A 25,394-nucleotide genomic window follows, 5' to 3' on the forward strand; every position below is an offset into this window, starting at 1 on the left:
AAAGCAGAAGTGGGCTCTCTGCTCTCCTTTCATGTCTTTGTAAGATAATATCTTTGTCAGATAAGATACTGTATGTGCAACATGGAGATCATGAGGAAAGTTGTATATTTATACTAGATTTGATAAAATCTCAGTAAATGACAGATGACTGATGATAAAAATAAAGTATTCCCAGCCAGGAATACTGTGTTTGTGTGTGTGTGCTTGGGTGTGTGTATGAGCATGTACGTGCATGCATGATCTGTGCGTGTTAACACTAGAACCGCAATGCCTTTCAGCTTATAAGTACCCACTAGAGAACGTTACCGGGCATCATCTTTAGCATACAGTATGCATCAGATGCATATCAACCCCTCAAGGTGCAGCAAACATAAGCACCAACGCCTGATAAATAGTGCATAAACTATTATAAAGGATTAATTGCATGAAGAAATATTTGTGGCAATATATCATTTTCTTTTAAATAACAAAAATAGTTGTTTGTTTAGATAGAGTCAAGGATGTGTTTTGTATAATTCTACAAAGTCCTAGAAAAAACGTAGGCCTATAGCCTATTTTCGTTTCCCTTACAGTAAAATCATTACAGTGTAATCCATTTGATCAACTTTATTTGTAGATTTGATTACTAATAGAGTTATAGTAATTAATAAAGTCCAGTTACAGCTTCTTTTGACAAACAAAAAATATAATAATAATATAACCAGGTGAAATGATTTGCTGTATTCCTAAACAAAAGCACCAGTGCATAAACAATTGTAAAGGATGAATTGCATAAATAAATAGCATATTTAAATGTTAATGTTATTATGTTACTAGTTTTTGCTTAGTAGACAGCGCGGATAATCTTGGAAAAAGTGAAATTTGGAAATAGAGCTGCACCTCTTGAATTATGAGAGTTATTTAACAAAGGTAAGTGTAATAGAAAGTGCAGAATATGCTCTTTCTGATACTACACTGCTCAAAAAAATAAAGGGAACACTAAAATAACACATCCTAGATCTGAATGAATGAAATAATCTTATTAAATACTTTTTTCTTTACATAGTTGAATCTGCTGACAACAAAATCACACAAAAATTATCAATGGAAATCAGATTTATCAACCCATGGAAGTCTGGATTTGGAGTCACCTTCAAAATTAAAGTGGAAAACCACACTACAGGCTGATCCAACTTTGATGTAATATCCTTAAAACAAGTCAAAATGAGGCTCAGTAGCATGTGTGGCCTCCACGTGCCTGTATGACCTCCCTACAACGCCTGGGCATGCTCCTGATGAGGTGGCGGATGGTCTCCTGAGGGATCTCCTCCCAGACCTGGACTAAAGCATCCGCCAACTCCTGGACAGTCTGTGGTGCAACGTGGCGTTGGTGGATGGAGCGAGACATGATGTCCCAGATGTGCTCAATTGGATTCAGATCTGGGGAACGGGCGGGCCAGTCCATAGTATCAATGCCTTCCTCTTGCAGGAACTGCTGACACACTCCAGCCACATGAGGTCTAGCATTGTCTTGCATTAGGAGGAACCCAGGGCCAACCGTACCAGCATATGGTCTCACAAGGGGTCTGAGGATCTCATCTCGGTACCTAATGGCAGTCAGGCTACCTCTGGCGAGCACATGGAGGGCTGTGCGGCCCCCCAAAGAAATGCCACCCCACACCATGACTGACCCACCGCCAAACCGGTCATGCTGGAGGATGTTGCAGGCAGCAGAACGTTCTCCACGGCGTCTCCAGACTCTGTCACGTCTGTCAGTGTGAACCTGCTTTCATCTGTGAAGAGCACAGGGCGCCAGTGGCGAATTTGCCAATCTTGGTGTTCTCTGGCAAATGCTAAGAGATTGGGCTGTAAGCACAACCCCCACCTGTGGACGTCGGACACTCATACCACCCTCATGGAGTCTGTTTCTGACCGTTTGAGCAGACAAATGCACATTTGTGGCCTGCTGGAGGTCATTTTGCAGGGCTCTAGCAGTGCTTCTCCTGCTCCTCCTTGCACAAAGGCGGAGGTAGCAGTCCTGCTGCTGGGTTGTTGCCCTCCTACGGCCTCCTCCACATCTCCTGATGTACTGGCCTGTCTCCTGGTAGCGCCTCCATGCTCTGGACACTACGCTGACAGACACAGCAAACCTTCTTGCCACAGCTCGCATTGATGTGCCATCCTGGATGAGCTGCACTACCTGAGCCACTTGTGTGGGTTGTAGACTCCGTCTCATGCTACCACTAGAGTGAAAGCACCGCCAGCATTCAAAAGTGACCAAAACATCAGCCAGGAAGCATAGGAACTGAGAAGTGGTCTGTGGTCACCACCTGCAAAACCAGTCCTTTATTGGGGGTGTCTTGCTAATTGCCTATAATTTCCACCTGTTGTCTATTCCATTTGCACAACAGCATGTGAAATGTATTGTCAATCAGTGTTGCTTCCTAAGTGGCCAGTTTGGGGACGCCACCCGGCTGAGGCGTGGAAGCCTTACGAGCCGGCTGAGGCATGACGTGGGATGGGAGCCTGCCGAGCCCTCTGAGGCATGGGAGCCTGCCGAGCCCGCTGAGGCATGGGAGCCTGCCGAGCCCGCTGAGGCATGGGAGCCTGCCGAGCCCGCTGAGGCATGGGAGCCTGACGAGACAGCTGAGGCATGGGAGCCTGATGAGACAGCTGAGGCATGGGAGCCTGATGAGCCAGCTGAGGCATGGGAGCCAGACGAGCCAGCTATGGCATGACGTGGGATGGGAGCCTGCCGAGCCAACCGAGGCAAGAAAACCTCTCGAGCCAGCTAAGGCATGGAAGCCTGACGAGCGAGCTGAGGCATCCCCAGTTCCTTCGGCAGCGGCACCCAGACCCGACGTCACCAACCCAAACAAAAAAAACAAAAAACTTCCCTGATGCTTCTGATAATGGTGTCAGCATTCTGTGAGGACAGACGCTGGGAGACAAGAAGCAGGTATTTAATGAAAAAACAGACAGGAACAAAACACTGACAGCGTCTGGACAACGGAAATTAAACAACATAAATGCAGACACCGGGATCAAACTGAGGAACAGACAGATATAGGGGAGGTAATTAAGCAGTGAAGAAGTTCAGGTTAGTCCAATGAAGCGCTGATGTGTGTAACGATGGTGACAGGTGTGCGTAATGATGGGCAGCCTGGCGCCCTCGAGCGCCAGGGAGGGGGAGCGGGAGCAGGTGTGACAAATAGTGTCACATATTCGATTATTGTCAATTTAATATTGTCTATAGGCTAACTCTTATTATGTGTGAAATAAGTTTCGGTATAGTTTAGGTGTAGTTTCAATGGGCCGGCTGTGCAGGCTCACTGGCATCATTTGTTTCCCGCTCATCAAGTTGGATAGAGTCAAGGATACAGTATGTTTTGCATTATTCTAAAGGCCTACTGCAACACATAGCATGTTTTTGTTTCCCTTACAATACATTTGATTAGTAATAGCGTTATAGTAAATAAAACAGACACTAACAGCTTATTTTTACTAAGTAAAACGTAAAAGAGATTTTTTATTTATTTAACCTTTATTTAACCAGGTAAGCCAGTTGAGAACAAGTTCTCATTTACAACTGCGACCTGGCCAAGATAAAGCAAAGCAGTGCGATAAAAACAACAACACAGAGTTACATATGGGGTAAAAAAACATAAAGTCAGAAAATATATATACAGTGTGTGCAAATGTAGCAAGTTATGGAGGTAAGGCAATAAATAGGCTATAGTGCAAAATAATTACAATTAGTATTAACACTGAAATGCTAGATGTGCAAGAGATTATGTGCAAATAGAGATACTGGGGTGCAAAAGAGCAAAATAAATAACAATATAGGGATGAGGTAGTTGGGTGGGCTAATTTCAGATGGGCTGTGTACAGGTGCAGTGATCGGTAAGGTGCTCTGACAACTGATGCTTAAAGTTAGTGAGGGAGATAAGAGTCTCCAGCTTCAGAGATTTTTGCAATTCGTTCCAGTCATTGGCAGCACAGAACTGGAAGGAATGGAGGCCAAAGGAGGTGTTGGCTTTGGGGATGACCAGTGAGATATACCTGCTGGAGCGCAGACTACGGGTGGGTGCTGCTATGGTGACCAATGAGCTAAGATAAGGCGGGGATTTGCCTAGCAGTGATTTATAGATGGCCTGGAGCCAGTGGGTTTGACGACGAACATGTAGTGAGGACCAGCCAACAAGAGCGTACAGGTCACAGTGGTGGGTAGTGTATGGGGCTTTGGAGACAAAACGGATGGCACTGTGATAGACTACATCCAATTTGCTGAGTAGAGTGTTGGAGGCTATTTTGTAAATGACATCGCCGAAGTCAAGGATCGGTAGGATAGTCAGTTTTACGAGGGCATGTTTGGCAGCATGAGTGAAGGAGGCTTTGTTGCGAAATAGGAAGCCGATTCTAGATTTAACTTTGGATTGGAGATTCTTAATATGAGTCTGGAAGGAGAGTTTACAGTCTAACCAGACACCTAGGTATTTGTAGTTGTCCACATACTCTAGGTCAGACCCGTCGAGAGTAGTGATTCTAGTCGGGTGGGCGGGTGCAAGCAGCGTTCGGTTGAAGAGCATGCATTTAGTTTTACTAGTGTTTAAGAGCAGTTGGAGGCTACTGAAGGAGTGTTGTATGGCATTGAAGCTCGTTTGGAGGTTTGTTAACACAGTGTCCAATGAAGGGCCAGATGTATACAAAATGGTGTCGTCTGCATAGAGGTGGATCTGAGAGTCACCAGCAGCAAGAGCGACATCATTGATATACACTGAGAAAAGAGTCGGCCCAAGAATTGAACCCTGTGGCACCCCCATAGAGACTGCCATAGGTCCAGACAACAGGCCCTCCGATTTGACACTTTGAACTCTATCTGAGAAGTAGTTGGTGAACCAGGCGAGGCAGTCATTTGAGAAACCAAGGCTATTTAGTCTGCCAATAAGAATGCGGTGGTTGACAGAGTCGAAAGCCTTGGCCAGGTCGATGAAGACGGCTGCACAGTACTGTCAGAATGGTATCAACCGCCAAGGCGTGCAGTCAAATTATTTGCTGCTGATAAATAGGCATAACACAAACTCATCATTACACTATTGTCTTTCTAAATTAAATCAACCTCTTCACCCTCCTTATCAAATTGTGAAGTAAGATGCACAATTATTGCCCATTCCATCCATTTATCATTCATTCATTAAGGAGAGAGAGATGCATTAGCGCCTGGCTGGGTACCAACGTCCCACAGCACATTGTCTTGGCGGGTTACGTTAGGAATAGGTGTGGAAAAAAACAGGTAAAAGGCTCTAAATACTTTTCTGTTTGTGATTTCAAGAGTCTGACAAATGAGCAGTGTAAAATACAAACATTTAGGAAAAGTCAGGGAAGGAGCAGGACGTAGCTTTTTGTATTAACAAAATCAAACGTCAGTGGCCGTTGGCCTAAGGTGGTTCTAGTGTTAAAGCTTCACTCTGATGCAATGATCACTTGCGAAATCGAGCAAACTCACAGTGCCAATATAATATAAACAAACTGTCCCTCCAACGCTTTAGAGTGTCTCCAACAACCCAGTAAGTAGCCTTGCACAAACCTTGGCTTGTGTGAGCCGGAACGGCTCATAGGGCAGGAGCCTACCTCCTGTTTCTGTAGCGTGAGGCAGCTTGATGTACAAGTACACCCTCTGGACAGGACGTAGGGCCCAGAAAGTTAATCCAAACACTGCAGCCAGTTCATCCAAAAATTGAATTACACTGAAAAAATGGCATCTCAACAATTACCAACCAAAGCCTCCAAATTACGGACCAAAGCTTTTCAATGGAAAAGAGAGAACATTTTAGAAAAGTTCAAACGGTGAAAAACTCTGAGTCATCAATTCTGGCTAATCTAATTCATTGGGTCTCACTCAACATGAGTCCTTTAGAAGTGTGTGTTAGAATAATGTAGTGTACTTACAGCATAATATAATTATACTGGGTTCTGCGTATGTTAGGGCTTTAGACTGGATAGAGACAAGCAGCTGTAGACAGAAGACAAGCAGACATAGACAGAAAGAATTAGTGCGAAGTCATTTCTTCCATCCATAATTTCTTCCACTCTAGGGGGCACAGGAGGCGGGCGGGTGTAAAGGGGGTGCAAACGTAAAAGCAAGGGGTAAGGATTTATAGCCTTGTCCTCATTTCACCTCTTACATTTTTAATTCTAAGCAACATCCTCTTCATCTCTCCCTCCTCATCTCCCTCTCCTCTCTTCTCCTCCCTCCGCCTATTTCTCTCTCCTCTCCCTCTGTCAGGTATTGAAGAAGATCTCAGGGTACATCCAGGAGCAGAATGAGAAGATCTACGCTCCCAGAGGTCTACTACTGACAGATCCTGTAGAGAGAGGCATGAGAGTTGTATCCTTTTTGAGCAATAAATTGGTCTATTGTTACGGCAGGTCTTCTTACTTGTCTCAGAACCAAAACTCTATGATTGGAAGTGAGTGATTGTCTTATAGAGGTTAGGGTTAGGTGTCTTTCAAGACATAGATTGCCATAAAGTTGACTGCTGGTGAGTAAAGTGACTAAGCTAAGCCTCGTAGAGTAAAAGTTAGAGGGTTAGGGGTTAGGGGTTAGGGCGACTTTAGTGTGGTTGTAGCTCACTAAAGATAGTTTTAGTTTTATGAAGACCTAATTTTCTTCCTCTTTTTCTCCCCCTGGCCCTGCTCTCTCCTCTGGTGCCCCATTTATAACCGTTGCGTAAATGTAACACTAAATATCTGCGTGCCTCATTTCTGAGAAGAAAATATTGAGATTTATAAACTTGGCGCACGCCATACATACACGTCTCCCTTTATAAATCAAGACCTGTCAAGACGAGCATTTAATTCCGCCTGAATAACGCCCATAATTCACCTTTTATGGTGACAATAACGCCCTTATTTGCTGTATACTTTGGAAGTATTGGAATTAGGCCAAGCCAGTATCTAAAGGAAATAGCAATGGCGAACTTGATAAAATATCTTTGGAGGGGTTGGCAGAATGTTTTATTTTGAAGTGACATTTGGTGTATCTGACCGTTTCTGAAAGACAAAAATAATTGCAAATAGTTGTGGACCTGTAAACAGATCATTTGAATGCAACAATGTTTTGCATTCACTTTTTCCCAAACCTACTGTAGCTAATCTATTTACTACTGTGACGTGGGTCCAATTAAATGAGAGATCAAACGAATGGTAGCCTATACTAACTTGTTGTAGGCCTATAGATTATTTTGCGAGTAGTCTATGAAACCATTACGGTCAGAAAATATTTGGAATTTATTCTGCAATTATCATGGAAATGTAATACTCCAATATTTCACAATAATGCCGTGCGATCTGGAGGGCGGCCTTTTGCATCACCCCAATGGTCCAACTGTGGAAACTGTACCCTTGCCGATATCATGGACAGTAATGGTTTGAGAACATTCCTAGATTTGAAAGATACATACACCAGGCAACTACTTTTTCCTTTCCAATGATGGGATTTATAAATAAATTATCTGGGCTCCCGAAAGGACTGATCTCTATAATATATAAACAACTTTTGGAAAGCTCATATTCTGAGTTAGCCATTAAAAAAGTATGGTTCACAGATCTAATTTAATCTGAACAACTCCTTAACTGGAACAGAATATTGAAAAAATATTACCTTGGCAATCCGAACCATAACCTTATACATTTGAAGTTTGTTCACAGACTGTAGTTATACTGAACAAAAATATAAATACAACGTGCAACAATTTCAAAGATTTTACTGAGTTACAGTTCGTATTCATTCGGCCCTAATCTATGGATTTCACATGACTGGTATTACAGCTATGCATCTGTTGGTCACAGATACCTTTTAAAAAAGGGGCCTCACAATGGGCCTCAGGAACTCATCACAGTATTTCTGTGCATTCAAATTGCCATCGATAATATTAAATTGTGTTCGTTGTCCGTAGCTTATGCCTGCCCATACCATAACCCCACTACCACCATGGGGCACTCTGTTCACAATGCTGACATCAGCAAACCGGTTGGATGTACTGCCAAATTCCCTAAAACAATGTTGGAGGCGGCTTATGGCAGAGAAATTAACATTCAATTCTCTTGCAACAGCTCTGGTGGATATTCCTGCAGTCAGCATGCCAATTGCACACTCCCTCAAAACTTGAGACATCTGTGGCATTGTGTTGTGTGACAAAACTGCACATTTTAGAGTGGCCTATTATTGTCCCCAGCACAAGGTGCACCTGTGTAATGATCATGCTGTTTAATCAGCTTCTTGATATACCACACCGGACAGGTGGATGGATTATCTTTTCAAAGGAGAAATGCTCACTAACAGGGATGTAAACAAATTTGTGCACCAAATTTGAGAGAAATAAGCTTTTTGTTCGTATGACCTTTTTTGGGGGATCTTTTAATTCAGCTCATGAAACATGGGACCAACACTTTGCATGTTGCATTTATATTTTTGTTCAGTGTAATACCAAGGAAATGTTTTACAATGAAATTGTCCCCAATTCCCAACTGTTGACTGTGTCCCCTACTTCAGGTAGGCACATTCCTTCATATGATGTGGGAGTGCCCAGCAGTTACAGTGCCTTCAGAAAGTATTCACACCCCTTGACTTTTTCCACATTTTGTTGTGTTACAGTCTGAATTTAAAATGAATTAAATTGAGATTTTGTGTCACTGGCCTACACATAATATCCCATAATGTCAAAGTGGAATTATGTTTTTAGAAATGTTTACAAATTATTTAAAAATGAAAAGCTGAAATGTCTTGAGTCAATAAGTATTCAACCCCTTTGTTATGGGAAGCCTAAATAAGTTCAGGTGTAAAAGTTTGCGTAACAAGTCACACAATAAGTTACATGGAATCACTCTGTGTGCAATAATAGTGTTTAACAGTCGCCTCCATCTCCTCTAACTGAAGCTAATTGTAGAGATTTTTTTTTCTATTGATAATGTAAAATTAACAGCCATACAGAAAGACTCATGTGAAGGTGAAATTACAGAGGATGAACTTCTGGATGCAATTAAAGACTTTAAGTCTGGGAAAACTCCAGGGTTGGATGGCATTCCAGTCGAGGTATACCAAACCTTTTTTGATATACTCAGAGGACCGTTATTAGCATGTTTTAACCACTCCTATGTAAATAGTAGATTATCAGACACTCAAGAAGAAGGTCTGATTTCATTATTACTGAAACAGGATACAAGTGGAAAATATAAAGATCCAGTCCAATGAAAAAATTGGAGGCCCCTTACACTTCAGTGTTGTGATGTAAAAATTCTAGCAAAATGTATAGCGCATAGAATTAAAAAGGTATTGTCGGACATTATTCATTCTAATCAGACAGGTTTTGTACATGGAAGATAATATAAGGCAAGTACTGGAAACAATAGAACACTATGAAAAATCTGGGAAACCAGGTCTGCTATTCATAGCAGACTTTGAAAAGGCATTTGATAAAGTACGACTGGGGTTTATATATAGATGCCTGGAGCATTTCAATTTTGGACAATCTCTTATAAATTGGGTTAAAATCATGTATAGTAACCCTAGGTGTAAAATAGTAAATAATGGCTATTTCTCAGAAAGTTTTAAACTGTCAAGAGGTGTGAAACAAGGTTGTCCACTATCGGCATATCTATTTATTATGGCCATCGAGATGTTAGCTATTAAAATTAGATCCAACAATAATATCAAGGGATTAGAAATCCAGGGCTTAAAAACAAAGGTGTCATTGTACGCTGATGATTCACGTTTTCTTTTAAATCCACAACTTGAATCCCTCCACAGCCTCATAGAAGATCTAGATACATTTTCTAACCTCTCTGGATTACAACCAAATTATGATAAATGTACTATATTACGTATTGGATCACAAAAAAAATAAAAAAAATGTACATTACCATGTAGTTTACCAATAAAATGGTCTGATGGTGATGTGGATATACTCGGAATACATATCTCAAATGAGATAAATGATCTCACTCCAATAAATGTTAATAGAAAGTTAGCATAAATAGATAAGATGTTGCAACGATGGAAACCGTAAATACCTGTCAATTTGTGGGAAAAACACCCTGATTAACTCTTTAGTATTATCCCAGTTTTGTCACGGTTCTCTAAGACCGAACCCAGAAGCAGACCAGGACAAGGTGAGTTGAACGAATGAGAGTGTTTATTTACAGATAAAAGATGCAGAATAGTCCAGGAGACGGAGCGGGTGGCGGAGATGAGTAGGTGGTGGTGAAGTGGCAGATGAACTGATGGCACGGCAGGGGTTGGGTGAAGGTTCCGGGAGAATGACTGTAGACAGAACAAACGGAGGTAAGTACAAGGCAGGTCAACAAGGTGCAAAAAAACAACAAAACTAACGCTAGTACTCTGAGGCTGATACGCTGGCAAAACATACTGTTTATGGCTAACGATCCGGCAGGGAATGGATGTCAGGTCAGAGCTTATGAAGGGGTGATGATCAGGACCAGGTGTGCCGAAGCTGATGAGAAGCAGGTGCGGGTAATCGAGAGATCACCCGCCTAGCAACGTCGCCCGGCAACCGGACAGGGTGCGTTCAGGCACCTTCGGGAAACAGGAGATACAGAGCAGAAAAACGGCAACACAGGCAGGAACAGACTCAGGACGCAGGGTTCATGACAGTACCCCCCCCCCCCTCCGACGAACGCCACCGGGCGGACTACCCGGAGCACCAGGATGGAGGCGGTAGAAGTCACGAAGGAGGTCAGCATCAAGGATCTGACGCCGAGGAATCCAACTCCTCTCCTCAGGACCATACCCCTCCCAGTCCACGAGATACTGGAAACCCCGGCCCCGCCGTCTGGAATCCATGATGCGGCGCACCGTGTAGACAGGACCTCCTCCGATCATCCGAGGAGGAGGAGGGGAAGGTGGAGGGGGCAACAGAGGGCTGAGGAGAACAGGCTTGAGGCAGGAGACATGGAAGGTGGGATGGACTCTGAGCGTACTAGGCAACTTGAGTCGAACCACAACAGGATTAATCACTCTCTCCACCACAAACGGACCAATGAACCTCGGCGACAGTTTCCTTGACTCAGTCCGCAGAGGAAGGTCCCGTGTAGCCAACCAGACCCTATCTCCGATTGCATAAGCGGGGGCTGGAATACGGCGACGATTCGCCTGGAGATGATACCGGTCAGAAACTCTAAGGAGGGCCTTTCTGGCCCGATGCCAGGTCCGGTGGCAACGACGAATGTGGGCCTGGACAGAGGGAACCGAGAGATCCTTCTCCTGAGAAGGAAACAAGGGGGGTTGGTAGCCGTATAGGCACTGGAAGGGAGACATCCCAGTGGCAGAAGTAGGGAGAGTATTGTGGGCATACTCAACCCAAGGCAACTGAGAGGCCCAAGAGGTGGGTTGGAGGAAACAAGGCAGCGCAGCGTGGATTCCATCTTCTGGTTGGCTCTCTCCGCCTGTCCATTAGATTGGGGGTGAAATCCAGATGTAAGACTGACGGTAGCTCCAATGGCCAAACAGAAGGATTTCCAGACAGCAGAGGTGAACTGAGGGCCACGGTCAGAAACTATGTCACTGGGCAATCCGTGGACCCTGAAAACCTCCCTAACCAGGATCTTGGACGTCTCAGAGGCAGAGGGAAGCTTGGAGATGGGCACAAAGTGGGCGAACTTGCTGAATCGGTCCACAATAGTCAGAATGACCGTGTTCCCCTCAGAAGAGGGCAACCCAGTGACAAAGTCCAGAGCCAGATGCGACCATGGTCGCCGGGGGATCGGTAGGGGGTGAAGAAGTCCAGAGCTGGGCCGATTGGCACTTTTGTTCTGCGCACAAACTGGACAGGCAGCAACAAACCTCCGAGTATCTTCTCCCATGGCAGGCCACCAAAATCGTCTGCGTAGAAGCGCCATCGTCCGAGCCACGCCAGGGTGACAAGCCATCTTGCTGGCGTGGGACCATTGGAGGACAGCCGAACGAACCGACTCAGGCACAAACAACCGACCGGGTGGACCGTTACCGGGGCCGGGCTGCGTCCGAAGGGCCGCCATAACCTCCTCCTCAATCCTCCACATAACGGCTCCCACGACAAGGTTCCGGGGAAGAATTGTCTCAGTCTTGGCCCCACTCTCCTCCGTCTTGGAGAACATCCGGGACAAGGCGTCCGCCTTGCCGTTCTTAGACCCCGGTCGGAACATCAAGGAAAAATTAAAGCGTCCAAAAAACAACGACCACCTGGCCTGACGGGAGTTGAGACGTTTAGCCGATTGCACGTAAGCAAGATTCTTGTGGTCAGTCCAGACAACAAACGGTTGCTCCGCCCCCTCCAACCAGTGGCGCCACTCCTCCAAGGCAAGTTTCACCGCGAGAAGCTCCCGGTTACCCACATCGTAGTTCCTCTCCGTAGACGAAAGACGACGAGAGTAGTAGGCGCAGGGATGGAGTTTACCGTCAGTGGAGCATCGCTGGGACAGGATGGCGCCAACCCCCACATCAGACGCATCCACTTCAACGACAAACTGACGGGCAGTGTCAGGTTGAGAGAGAATCGGAGCGTTGGTGAATCGCCTCTTCAAATCCAGAAATGCTCGGTCCGCCTCAGGATTCCAACTGAAGGTTCTGGTACTAGAAGTCAGGGCAGTTAAAGGAGCGGCCACACGGCTGTAATCACGGATAAATCTCCGATAGAAATTCGCAAACCCCAGAAACCTCTGGAGCTGCAATCTCGTACCGGGCTGGGCCCAATCCAGAACCGCCCTAACCTTCTCTTGGTCCATCCTAATCTCTCCCCTGGAGATGATGTACCCGAGGAAGGATGTAGTGTGGGCGTGAAATTCACTCTTCTCGGCCTTCACAAACAGGCGATTCTCCAGCAATCGCTGCAGAACCTGCTTGACATGCTGGACGTGGCTGGAAGGCTCCTTCGGGAAGATAAGAATGTCATCCAGGTAAACGAACACAAAAAGACCGATCATATCTCTCAGGACGTCATTCACCATACTCTGGAACACTGCTGGGGCATTGGTCAGTCCAAACGGCATCACCTGATACTCGAAATGACCCATCGGTGTATTGAAACCAGTCAACCACTCGTCCCCCTCTCTGATCTGGACCAGATGATACGCATTGCGTAGGTCCAGCTTGGTGAACACAGTAGCACCCTGTAAGGAGTCGAAAGCAGAGCTCATCAAGGGCAGGGGATACTTGTTCTTGACCGTGATATCATTCAACTCCCGATAATCAATACAAGGTCGAAGAGAGCCATCCTTTTTACTCACAAAGAAGAATCCTGCCTCCAGGGGTGATGACGAGGGACGAATGAGACCAGCAGCTAGGGACTCCTTTATGTAGGTCTCCAAAGCCTCACATTCAGGTCGGGAGATGCTGTATAACAGTCCCTTGGGATAGGCAGCTCCAGGGAACAGGTTTATGGCACAATCATATGGTCGGTGGGGAGGGAGTGACAGAGCTCTCTGCTTACTGAACACTTCCCCCAAATCGTGATATGTCTCGGGAACCAGGGACAAATCTGGGGGGTTAGCCTCAATCACCTGACTGGGAACAGAATGGGAACAGGCAGTCTTGAGGCAGTTAGCATGACAATCAATGCTCCAACTAGTTACCTTGCCAGTCACCCAATCGAACGTGGGATTGTGTTCTTTCAGCCAGGGGTATCCAAGGACCAGAGGAACATGGGAAGAAGGCAGAATGAAGAATGAGATAACCTCAGAATGATTCCCTGACAACAGCATCTTAAGCGGTTCAGTCCTCATCGTGATACGTGCCAGACTACTGCCGTTCAGAGTGGTAGCTTCAATGGCTTCCGGTAATCGCTCCTTGGAAAGCCCCAGCTGTTCCACCACGTCGGCATCAATAAAGCTTCCATCGGCACCTGAATCGACGAAAGCGTTAATCGCTAAACTCTGATTCCTGTTCATGAGGGTAGCCGGGAAACGGGGTCTGACAGGGGTATTGAGAGGTTGAAACTGGCTCGCTAAAAGTCCTCCCAACTTTAGCGAGCCGAGCAGTTTGACGGCCGCTGGGAACAAGTGGAGATGTAATGTCCCGAACTACCACAGTAGAGGCAGCGGTTGGTCTTACGTCTATGTTGGCGCTCCTCCTTGGTTAACCCGTGCCGCCCCACTTGCATAGGTTCAGAATCTGGAGGCAGGACCTCTCCACTAATCCCGTGTGGTGGACAATGATCGACGCATTCTGGTCCACCTCCTGACCCGACTGGAAACTGAGAAGCTGATTGATTGGACGGGCCCCATTGCTTCTCCCTCCTTCTCTCTCGAACTCTGTTATCCACCCGAATAGACAAAGCTACCAAACTGTCCAGGTCACTAGGCTCCGGATAGGAGATCAACTCATCCTTGAGTTGCTCCGACAGCCCCTGGTAAAAGGCAGCTTGCAGTGACTCCTCATTCCACCCACTCTCCACAGCCAATGTCCTGAATTCGACTACGAAGTCGGCAACGCTGCGAGTTCCTTGGCGAAGAGAAAACAGGCGCTTAACTGCGTCCTTACCTCGGACTGGATGGTCAAACAGCTTCCTCATCTCTGCCGTGAACTGCTGGTATGACGCCATGCAGGTGTCCTGTCGTTCCCATACGGCTGAAGCCCACTCCAGGGCTCTACCACGCAGCAATTCAATAACAAAGGCTATCCTAGCCTTGTCTGTGGCGTAAGAGTGGGGCTGTAGATCGAACACTAATCCACACTGCATAAGAAAGGAACGGCATCTTCCCAAATCCCCTTCATACTTCTCAGGCGTCGGAACCTTGGGCTCACTGAAGGGCACAGCTCCAGAAGCGGCAGGCGAGAGAGGTGAAACCGGTGGTGGATTCTCCACCGGCAAACTGAGCTGAGCCTGGATCTTCGTCAGACTGGCAGAAAAGTTCTGAACCGATAACGCTATCTCCTGTAGCGCCGTGCTGGGTTGTCCCAACATCATCTCCTGCTGGGTAATGGCATGGCGAACAGAGTCCAGGTCCGCTGGGTTCATTTATGGCCGGATCGTTCTGTCACGGTTCTCTAAGACCGAACCCAGAAGCAGACCAGGACAAGGTGAGTTGAACGAATGAGAGTGTTTATTTACAGATAAAAGATGCAGAATAGTCCAGGAGACGGAGCGGGTGGCGGAGATGAGTAGGTGGTGGTGAAGTGGCAGATGAACTGATGGCATGGCAGGGGTTGGGTGAAGGTTCCGGGAGAATGACTGTAGACAGAACAAACGGAAGTAAGTACAAGGCAGGTCAACAAGGTGCAAAAAAACTACAAAACTAACGCTACTACTCTGAGGCTGATACGCTGGCAAAACATACTGTTTATGGCTAACGATCCGGCAGGGAATGGATGTCAGGTCAGAGCTTATGAAGGGGTGATGATCAGGACCAGGTGTGCCGAAGCTGATGAGAAGCAGGTGCGGGTAATCGAGAGATCACCCGCCTAGCAATGTCGCCCGGCAACCGGACAGGGTGCGTTCAGGCACCTTCGGGAAACAGGAGATACAGAGCAGAAAAACGGCAACACAGGCAGGAACAGACTCAGGACGCAGGGTTCATGACAAGTTTACCTATTTGCTTATGGTCTTGCCTACGCCTAGCGAACAGTTTTTTTAATTATATGAGGCAAGCCAGACATAATTAAACGGGCCTATTTATATAATTATTATGAATTTGGAGGACAGAAATGATTAAATATTAAAGCATTAGACCTATCACTAAAAGCTTCAGTCATACAAAAGTTATACTTAAATCCGAACTGGTTCTCTAGCAAATTAGTAAGATTGTCTCACCCAATGTTCAAGAATGGCCTTTTTCCCTTTATTCAGATTACAACCTCTCACTTGCAGTTATTTGAAAAGGAAATCACCTCCCAAATATCACTATTTCTAAAACAAGCCATAGAAAGTTGGTTGCAATTTCAATGAAATCCTCCAGAAATGACAGAACAAATAATGCAACAAATATTGTGGTTAAACTCAAATATGCTAATTGATAAAAAACCTTCTTTTTTTTGACAAAATGTTTTAAAAAAGGTATAATGATCTCATCGGTAGGACTGGTGCAGTCATGTCGCACATGCAGCTAACAAAAACAAATGGAAATGTCTGCTCTACCCAAAATTACAACCAAATCATTGCAGCATTACCACAAAAATGGAAGAGGAAAGTGGAAGGGGAAAAAGTAAGGAACATGTCTGTCGGCCTTGCATTAAAGAACTTTAATTGGTTAAAGAAAACAGTGATAAATAAAAAAGTATACCAGTTTCATTTAGGGACCAAAAGATTGACAGCCGTCCCATATACAGTGGGGGAAAAAATTATTTAGTCAGCCACCAATTGTGCAAGTTCTCCCACTTAAAAAGATGAGAGGGGCCTGTAATTTCCATCATAGGTACACGTCAACTATGACAGACAAATTGAGAGAAAAAAATCCAGAAAATCACATTGTAGGATTTTTAATGAATTTATTTGCAAATTATGGTGGAAAATAAGTATTTGGTCACCTACAAACAAGCAAGATTTCTGGCTCTCACAGACCTGTAACTTCTTCTTTAAGAGGCTCCTCTGTCCTCCACTCGTTACCTGTATTAATGGCACCTGTTTGAACTTGTTATCAGTATAAAAGACACCTGTCCACAACCTCAAACAGTCACACTCCAAACTCCACTATGGCCAAGACCAAAGAGCTGTCAAAGGACACCAGAAACAAAATTGTAGACCTGCAACAGGCTGGGAAGACTGAATCTGCAATAGGTAAGCAGCTTGGTTTGAAGAAATCAACTGTGGGAGCAATTATTAGGAAATGGAAGACATACAAGACCACTGATAATCTCCCTCGATCTGGGGCTCCACTCCATGTTTTCTGTAAGTCTTCACAAGGTTTTCACACACTGTTGCTGGTATTTTGGCCCATTCCTCCATGCAGATCTCCTCTAGAGCAGTGATGTTTTGGGGCTGTCGCTGGGCAACACGGACTTTCAACTCCCTCCAAAGATTTTCTATGGGGTTGAGATTTGGAGACTGGCTAGGCCACTCCAAGACCTTGAAATGCTTCTTACGAAGCCACTCCTTCGTTGCCCGGGCGGTGTGTTTGGGATCATTGTCATGCTGAAAGACCCAGCCACATTTCATCTTCAATGCCCTTGCTGATGGAAGGAGGTTTTCACTCAAAATCTCACGATACATGGCCCCATTCATCTTTCCTTTACACGGAACAGTCGTCCTGGTCCCTTTGCAGAAAAACAGCCCCAAAGCATGATGTTTCCACCCCCATGCTTCACAGTAGGTATGGTGTTCTTTGGATGCAACTCAGCATTCTTTGTCCTCCAAACACGACGAGTTGAGTTTTTACCAAAAAGTTATATTTTGGTTTCATCTGACCATATGACATTCTCCCAATCCTCTTCTGGATCATCCAAATGCACTCTAGGAAACTTCAGACGGGCCTGGACATGTACTGGCTTAAGCAGGGGGACACGTCTGGCACTGCAGGATTTGAGTCCCTAGCGGCGTAGTGTGTTACTGATGGTAGGCTTTGTTACTTTGGTCCCAGCTCTCTGCAGGTCATTCACTAGGTCCCCCCGTGTGGTTCTGGGATTTTTGCTCACCGTTCTTGTGATCATTTTGACCCCACGGGGTGAGATCTTGCGTGGAGCCCCAGATCGAGGTAGATTATCAGTGGTCTTGTATGTCTTCCATTTCCTAATAATTGCTCCCACAGTTGATTTCTTCAAACCAAGCTGCTTACCTATTGCAGATTCAGTCTTCCCAGCCTGGTGCAGGTCTACAATTTTGTTTCTGGTGTCCTTTGACAGCTCTTTGGTCTTGGCCATAGTGGAGTTTGGAGTGTGACTGTTTGAGGTTGTGGACAGGTGTCTTTTATTACTGATAACAAGTTCAAACAGGTGCCATTAATACAGGTAACGAGTGGAGGACAGAGGAGCCTCTTAAAGAAGAAGTTACAGGTCTGTTAGAGCCAGAAATCTTGCTTGTTGTAGGTGACCAAATACTTATTTTCCACCATAATTTGCAAATAAATTCATTAAAAATCCTACAATGTGATTTTCTGGATTTTTTTTTCTCAATTTGTCTGTCATAGTTGACGTGTACCTATGATGAAAATTACAGGCCTCTCTCATCTTTTTAAGTGGGAGAACATGCACAATTGGTGGCTGACTAAATACTTTTTTCCCCCACTGTATATATACACTGCTCAAAAAAATAAAGGGAACACTTAAACAACACAATGTAACTCAAAGTCAATCACACTTCTGTGAAATCAAACTGTCCACTTAGGAAGCAACACTGATTGACAATAAATTTCACATGCTGTTGTGCAAATGGAATAGACAACAGGTGGAAATTATAGGCAATTAGCAAGACACCCCGAATAAAGGACTGGTTTTGCAGGTGGTGACCACAGACCACTTCTCAGTTCCTATGCTTCCTGGCTGATGTTTTGGTCACTTTTGAATGCTGGCGGTGCTTTCACTCTAGTGGTAGCATGAGACAGAGTCTACAACCCACATAAGTGGCTCAGGTAGTGCAGCTCATCCAGGATGGCACATCAATGCGAGCTGTGGCAAGAAGGTTTGCTGTGTCTGTCAGCGTAGTGTCCAGAGCATGGAGGCGCTACCAGGAGACAGGCCAGTGCATCAGGAGACGTGGAGGAGGCCGTAGGAGGGCAACAACCCAGCAGCAGGACTGCTACCTCCGCCTTTGTGCAAGGAGGAGCAGGAGGAGCACTGCCAGAGCCCTGCAAAATGACCTCCAGCAGGCCACAAATGTGCATGTGTCTGCTCAAACGGTCAGAAACAGACTCCATGAGGGTGGTATGAGTGCCCGACGTCCACAGGTGGGGGTTGTGCTTACAGCCCAACACCGTGCAGGACGTTTGGCATTTGCCAGAGAACACCAAGATTGGCAAATTCACCACTGGCGCCCTGTGCTCTTCACATATGAAAGCAGGTTCACACTGAGCACATGTGACAGACGTGACAGAGTCTGGAGACGCCGTGGAGAACGTTCTGCTGCCTGCAACATCCTCCAGCATGACCGGTTTGGCGGTGGATCAGTCATGGTGTGGGGTGGCATTTCTTTGGGGGGCCGCACAGCCCTCCATGTGCTCGCCAGAGGTAGCCTGACTGCCATTAGGTACCGAGATGAAATCCTCAGACCCCTTGTGAGACCATATGCTGGTGCGGTTGGCCCTGGGTTCCTCCTAATGCAAGACAATGCTAGACCTCTTGTGGCTGGAGTGTGTCAGCAGTTCCTGCAAGAGGAAGGCATTGATGCTATGGACTGGCCCGTCCGTTCCCCAGACCTGAATCCAATTGAGCACATCTGGGACATCATGTCTCGCTCCATCCACCAACGCCACGTTGCACCACAGACTGTCCAGGAGTTGGCGGATGCTTTAGTCCAGGTCTGGGAGGAGATCCCTCAGGAGACCATCCGCCACCTCATCAGGAGCATGCCCAGGCATTGTTGGGAGGTCATACAGGCACGTGGAGGCCACACACACTACTGAGCCTCATTTTGACTTGTTTTAAGGACATTACATCAAAGTTGGATCAGCCTGTAGTGTGGTTTTCCACTTTAATTTTGAGGGTGACTCCAAATCCAGACCTCCATGGGTTGATAAATTTGATTTCCATTGATAATTTTTGTGTGATTTTGTTGTCAGCACATTCAACTATGTAAAGAAAAAAGTATTTAATAAGATTATTTCATTCATTCAGATCTAGGATGTGTTATTTTAGTGTTCCCTTTATTTTTTTGAGCAGTGTATATGCATATATATATTTGCGAGGGAAAAAAACATATGGGGGATTGGAAGTGATGCAGACAATTACATTGATGGTGTCACACCCTGGCTCTGGGACTCTATATGTTGAGCCAGGGTGTGTTCATTCTATGTGTTGTATTTCTTTGTTGGGAGTTCTAGTTTGTTTATTTCTTTGTTGGCCTGAGTGACTCCCAATCAGAGGCAACGAGTGTCAGCTGTGGCTGGTTGTCTCTGATTGGGAGCCATATTTGAACTGTCGGTTTTCCCTTAGTGTTTGTGGGATCTTGTTCCAGTTGGTTGTGTTTAGACTTAGGACGTCACGGTATCGTTTGTTGTTTTGTTATTTGTGTGTGCACTTTAATTAAATAAAGTATGTTCGCTCAACACGCTGCGCCTTGGTCTACTCCATATGACGATCGTGACAGATGGAAGTTACAATCTATCTGCAATATTAAAGCTGATCTATCCCCTAAATAAAATTTAAAAAAAGAATACAATAAAATAATAGTGTTTAACATGATTTTTGAATGACTACCTCATCTCTGTACCCAACACACTCAAACAAGATTCAACCACAAAGACAAGGGAGGTTTTCCAATACCTCGCAAAGATGGGCACCTATTGGTAGATGGGTAAAAAAAAAAAAAGCAGACATTGAATATCCCTTTGAGCATTGTGAAGTTATTAATTACACTTTGGATGGTGTATCAATACACCCAGTCACTACAAAGATACAGGCGTCCTTCCTAACTCAGTTGCCGGAGAGGAAGGAAACTGCTCAGGGATTTCACCATGAGGCCAATGGTGACTTTAAAACAGTTACAGAGTTTAATGGCTGTGATAGGAGAAAACTGAGGATGGATCAACAACATTGTAGTTACTCCACAATACTAATCTAAATGACAGAGTGAAAAGAAGGAAGCCTGTACATAATAACAATATTCCAAAACATGCATCCTGTTTGCAATAAGGCACTAAAGTAAAACTGCAAAAAATGTGGCAAAGAAATTAACTTTATGTCCTGAATACAAAGTGTTATCTTTGGGGCAAATCCAACACAATACATCATGTTATGGGTATGCTTGTCATTGGCAAGGACTAGAGAGTTGTTTTGGGATAAAAATAAACAGAATAGACCTAAGCACAGGCAAAATCCTAGAGGAAAACCTGGTTCAGTCTGCTTTCCAAAAGACACTGGGATACATTCACCTTTCAACAGGACAATAACCTAAAACACCAGACCTAATATACACTGGAGCTGCTTACGAAGACGACACTTAAATCGGCTTGAAAATCTATGGCAAGACTTGAAAATGGCTGTCTACCAATGATCAACAGCCAACTTGACAGAGCTTGAAGAATTTAAAAAATAATTATGTGCAAATATTGTACAATCCAGGTTTGCAAAGCTCTTAGAGACTTACCCAGAAAGACACACAGCTGTAATCGCTGCCAAAGGTGATTCTAACATGTATTGTTTCAGGGGTGTGAATACTTATGTAAATTAGATATTTCTGTATTTCATTGTCAATACATTTGCTAAAATTTCTAAAAACATGTTTTTACTTTGTTATTATGGGGTATTGTGTGTAGATGGGTGAGAGAAAACAATCAATTGAATACATTTTGAATTCAGGCTGTAACACAACAAAATGTAGAATAAGTTAAAGAAAAAAATCCACCCAAAACGACTCATTCCTTTAATTTACAGTGTTAAATAACACTAAGAACATTATTTTTTGTGAACAAATGTTTCATTTTGGCGTTATAATAAGGTTGATAGCAACATGGAAAATCGTTGTGGAAATCTGTTGCAGCTCAAGTCGACTACAAAATCCACAATTCATTGCTCTCTCTGTGGGCTGGCTGGCTAGCTAGGTAGATAGCTAGCAAACATAGCTACCCACAATAATACCAAAGACAATATCAGCATGTAACGTAGCTAGTTAGCTCTAAAATTGCCTAAACAAACTGCACTATCAATTTAGTAGTCTACAATCTCACCATGTTCAACCTGCAGATGGATGTGCCTCACAGAGTGGAGTCTTAACATTCTCAATCGCAGATATAGTTTTGAGGAGATGGGAAACATTGCCCATGGTACATCAATGGGCCACGCGGTACATTCTGGGCGATTTTGGGACAAGGAGCGCTCTCCTTCAAGGAGTGAATGGGAGTCTATTGGGCGCTAGCTCAAAAACCCAACATTAGCACTAATTTCGTCAACAAGAAGTACAATAAAAAGCATGAGTTGGTGCACACCCAGAGAACATTATTTAGTGTAGAGGTGCTGATAACGGTGAATAAACTGTAAGCTACAAAAACAAATAAAGAGAGTCGCACACTCTATGTATAAACTCCCAGTAATTTATTGGGTAAGAAACCACCAACGTTTCGGCATCACTGTGCCTTCTTCAGGGTCAACAAGAAGTACAACATTACAAATATTTTCAGAGATGTGAGATAATTAACATGCTATCTGTAGTATCGTATAGCTTTAGAATCATGACATTACGTACTTTCGAGGAAAATAAGCAAGTTTCTCGACATACAGTGACTTTGAGAAGGGATTGCGTGACGATTAGCTTTGCAACTGCATGACGCAGCATGACAACGTGAACACAATTGGTTGACAGTCTGCTGGGTTTGGGGGAATAGGATGGGAGTTTGGGGGTGGAGACATGTTGGCTGGGTGGGGTTGGGGGAATGGGATGGGAGTTTGGGGGTGGAGACATGTTGGCTGGGTGGGGTTGGGGGAATGGGATGGGAGTTTGGGGGTGGAGACATGTTGGCTGGGTGGGATTGGGGGAATGGGATGGGAGTTTGGGGGTGGAGGCCCACTTTTTTGTTGTTTTCTTTTCCTGTTTGTACTGAATTTATTATTACTTAAACTCTGTATCTATTTCTTACTGTTATTTTAATTTTTAGTGGCAGCCTACGGGTATAAAAAATAAAAAAACGTATAAAAAAGAATACAGCAAAAATATATATAATTTAGGAAATCTGTTCCCAATTATTCCCACAAGAAAAAAGAGACATATGTGATCATGTCTCAATGTAATCAAGGTATGAAATTATAGTTTTTAAAAAATACAATCAATCTCTTTTTTGGCTTAGTTTTGGGCAATATGCAGTGTACATTCACATTTTAGTCATATTTTTTTATACTGGCCCCCCGTGGGAATCGAACCCACAACCCTGGCGTTGCAAACGCCATGCTCTACCAACTGAGCTACACGGTGTACAAATTATTATTATTATTTTCCGGGCCTCCCGACCATTCGATCCGAAATAAATAGTCCCAAGGCTGAATCTACCCCTGGCCTAGAGTATACCCCTTATCCCCTATCTGTGTGTACATATATTACCACCTTTCCTCCCAGTTCTACACTCCTTAACCCCTGCACGCTCCAGATTGAGGTGAGTGTGTTTGAAGACCGCGGTTCGAGTGGCTCTAGCCCCAGCAGCAATGTGTCATCTGGAATCAGCCAGCGGTGACTGGAGGAACAGCACCAGGGATATGGGTACCAACACCACCACCACAGAGGCAGCGGATCCCTCACCAACATCCGCATGCTGAAACATGAGAGCACACGCTTCTGAATATAGATGTATATGTAATCAATATACTATCTCTAGTTATGAGTATAGTATCTACAGGAAGTAGATATTGATTGTATATACTATCTATAGTTCTGAGCCAGGAAGGGGAGAGAGAAAGGCCAGGATGTGTAGGCTACTCTCAACAGGCAACTGAAGTACCATGAGGCCAGGAGCTGACACATGCAATGATATAGTGTTCAAGCAGGCACACACACAACTTGGTGTGTTAAACACTCTAAACACACATCTTTGAGTATCTGACAGTATGCTTACACTCATATTTCTATACACTTTCCCAACCATCTCACGGTAAGGTCTACACCTGTTGTATTCGGCGCATGTGACAAATACATTTGATTTGATTTGACCTACTCATTTACCCATTATCATTCTACTTTGTCACCATTCCCTGTGTTTCCATGAGTTTAATTATAACCGTTATGCCATAGCCAATACATCACTGTCATCCTCAGTTGCATTGGCTTCTATAAGCCCACATTCAATCATGAGCAGCAAAAACCAACTGTTATCACTAGAATGGACTATTTTGAAGCAGCATTATAACTACAGCAGTAGTATAACTATCACGTTGAATGCTGACAATGGCACACTTACTGGTAATGCTCTGGAAAATACACTTAATTTCAGGCAGTGCGAGAACGAGGTCAGTGCATTGTGAATGATGACATGTCCTGCCCTGTTCTATTTGTACCTATTGCTTCAGCTTTCAATGTGTGTGTGTGTGTGTACAACTGGTAGTTCTCCTGGGTCATTTGACATGTATCTGTCCGGGACTTCAAACTGAAACACTGGATTATTTATCCATGCTCATTCAGAGCATTGGGTGCTGATGATCCACATCGCAGCTGGAGGTTACATACATACACGCAGCCGCATGTGCAAACACACAGGCTCATACACACAGGCAAATGCGCAAACATATGCAGACATACACATACACACACACACACACACACACCTGTGGCGACTGGCCTTGCGTTCCTGCACACAATGTCCTGGCAGCCACATATCCAGTCGGACCAGGTGGTCTCAGGTCACATACACACACACACACACACACCCGCACACACACACAGGCACATACTCTCTCTCTCTCTCTCTCTCTCTCTCTCCTTCTCCCCTCCATTTCTCCTACACACACAGCCAAGCAGTGTTCTCTGTGGTCTCAGCTCATTGGGATCACAAACCACCATCCCTTTAATAAAGCTGTGCTAGTCCCTGCCCTGGCCTGTAGCACTGCTAAACTGCCTGGCTAATTTGCAGATTGTTCATCGCTCCAAACGAGGCCTATATAAAGTTTACTTAGACAGATGTGGTTCACAGAGGATTGACTCAGTGTAGTTTTAACACTACAGCTGGATAACGATTACTCTCTGGTTCTCCAGTCTCTCTGTATATGGACAAATGGGTGCCAATAATGACCGCCCCTAGTGTGTGTGTGTGGGAGGATTCTCACCACGCACGCACTCTCACATTCACTCATACATGCGCACACACACTTTCTCTCTCAAAGATACACAAACACACACACACATACACACAAAGAGAGAGGGATAATTTAGCCTTTCTCACAGTGGACATAACTGACTGCCTCTCTATGGGAGAGAGAGATCAGTTGAATAGGAGTAAAGTGGAGATTGATTACATTTCTCTATGCCAGCTGGGTCTGACTGGGTTTTCCTCTATGGACCCTTGGCTATCACAGTCAACCATAGAGATGGATAAAAGAACATAAAGCAATATTGCCATGGGTGTAACTTCTGTGTTATCAAACCACACAATGGGACTTCAAAACAAGTGGCTGAGTCCATTGACCCTGCACATAATGTAGTTGCTCTCTCTCTCTCTCTCTCTCTCTCTCTCTCTCTCTCTCTCTCTCTCTCTCTCTCTCTCTCTCTCTCACTCTCTTTATCTCTCTCTCTCAAACACACACATACTCACACACATTGCAATTTTGAATCTCTGGAACACTGCTGTACAAGAGCTAAACA

The 25,394-nt window shown here is 44.7% G+C and overlaps 1 protein-coding gene across 1 annotated transcript in view; it reads left to right on the plus strand.

The window, feature by feature from the left end:
- Nucleotides 1-23,277, plus strand: part of LOC311132944 (golgin subfamily A member 7B-like) — a gene marked incomplete at both ends in the record, with an annotated part of 56,923 nt that extends 33,646 nt beyond the window's left edge. The window contains 2 exons of the mRNA XM_084166337.1: nucleotides 6,266-6,367; nucleotides 23,194-23,277. Coding sequence (XP_084022463.1) covers nucleotides 6,266-6,367; nucleotides 23,194-23,277 — 186 coding nt within the window. The remainder of the gene's footprint in view (nucleotides 1-6,265; nucleotides 6,368-23,193) is intronic.
- Nucleotides 23,278-25,394: the final 2,117 nt, after the last annotated feature.

Source organism: Coregonus lavaretus (assembly GCF_964263955.1).
Source record: "Coregonus lavaretus genome assembly, chromosome: 1".
Taxonomy (NCBI): domain Eukaryota; kingdom Metazoa; phylum Chordata; class Actinopteri; order Salmoniformes; family Salmonidae; genus Coregonus; species Coregonus lavaretus.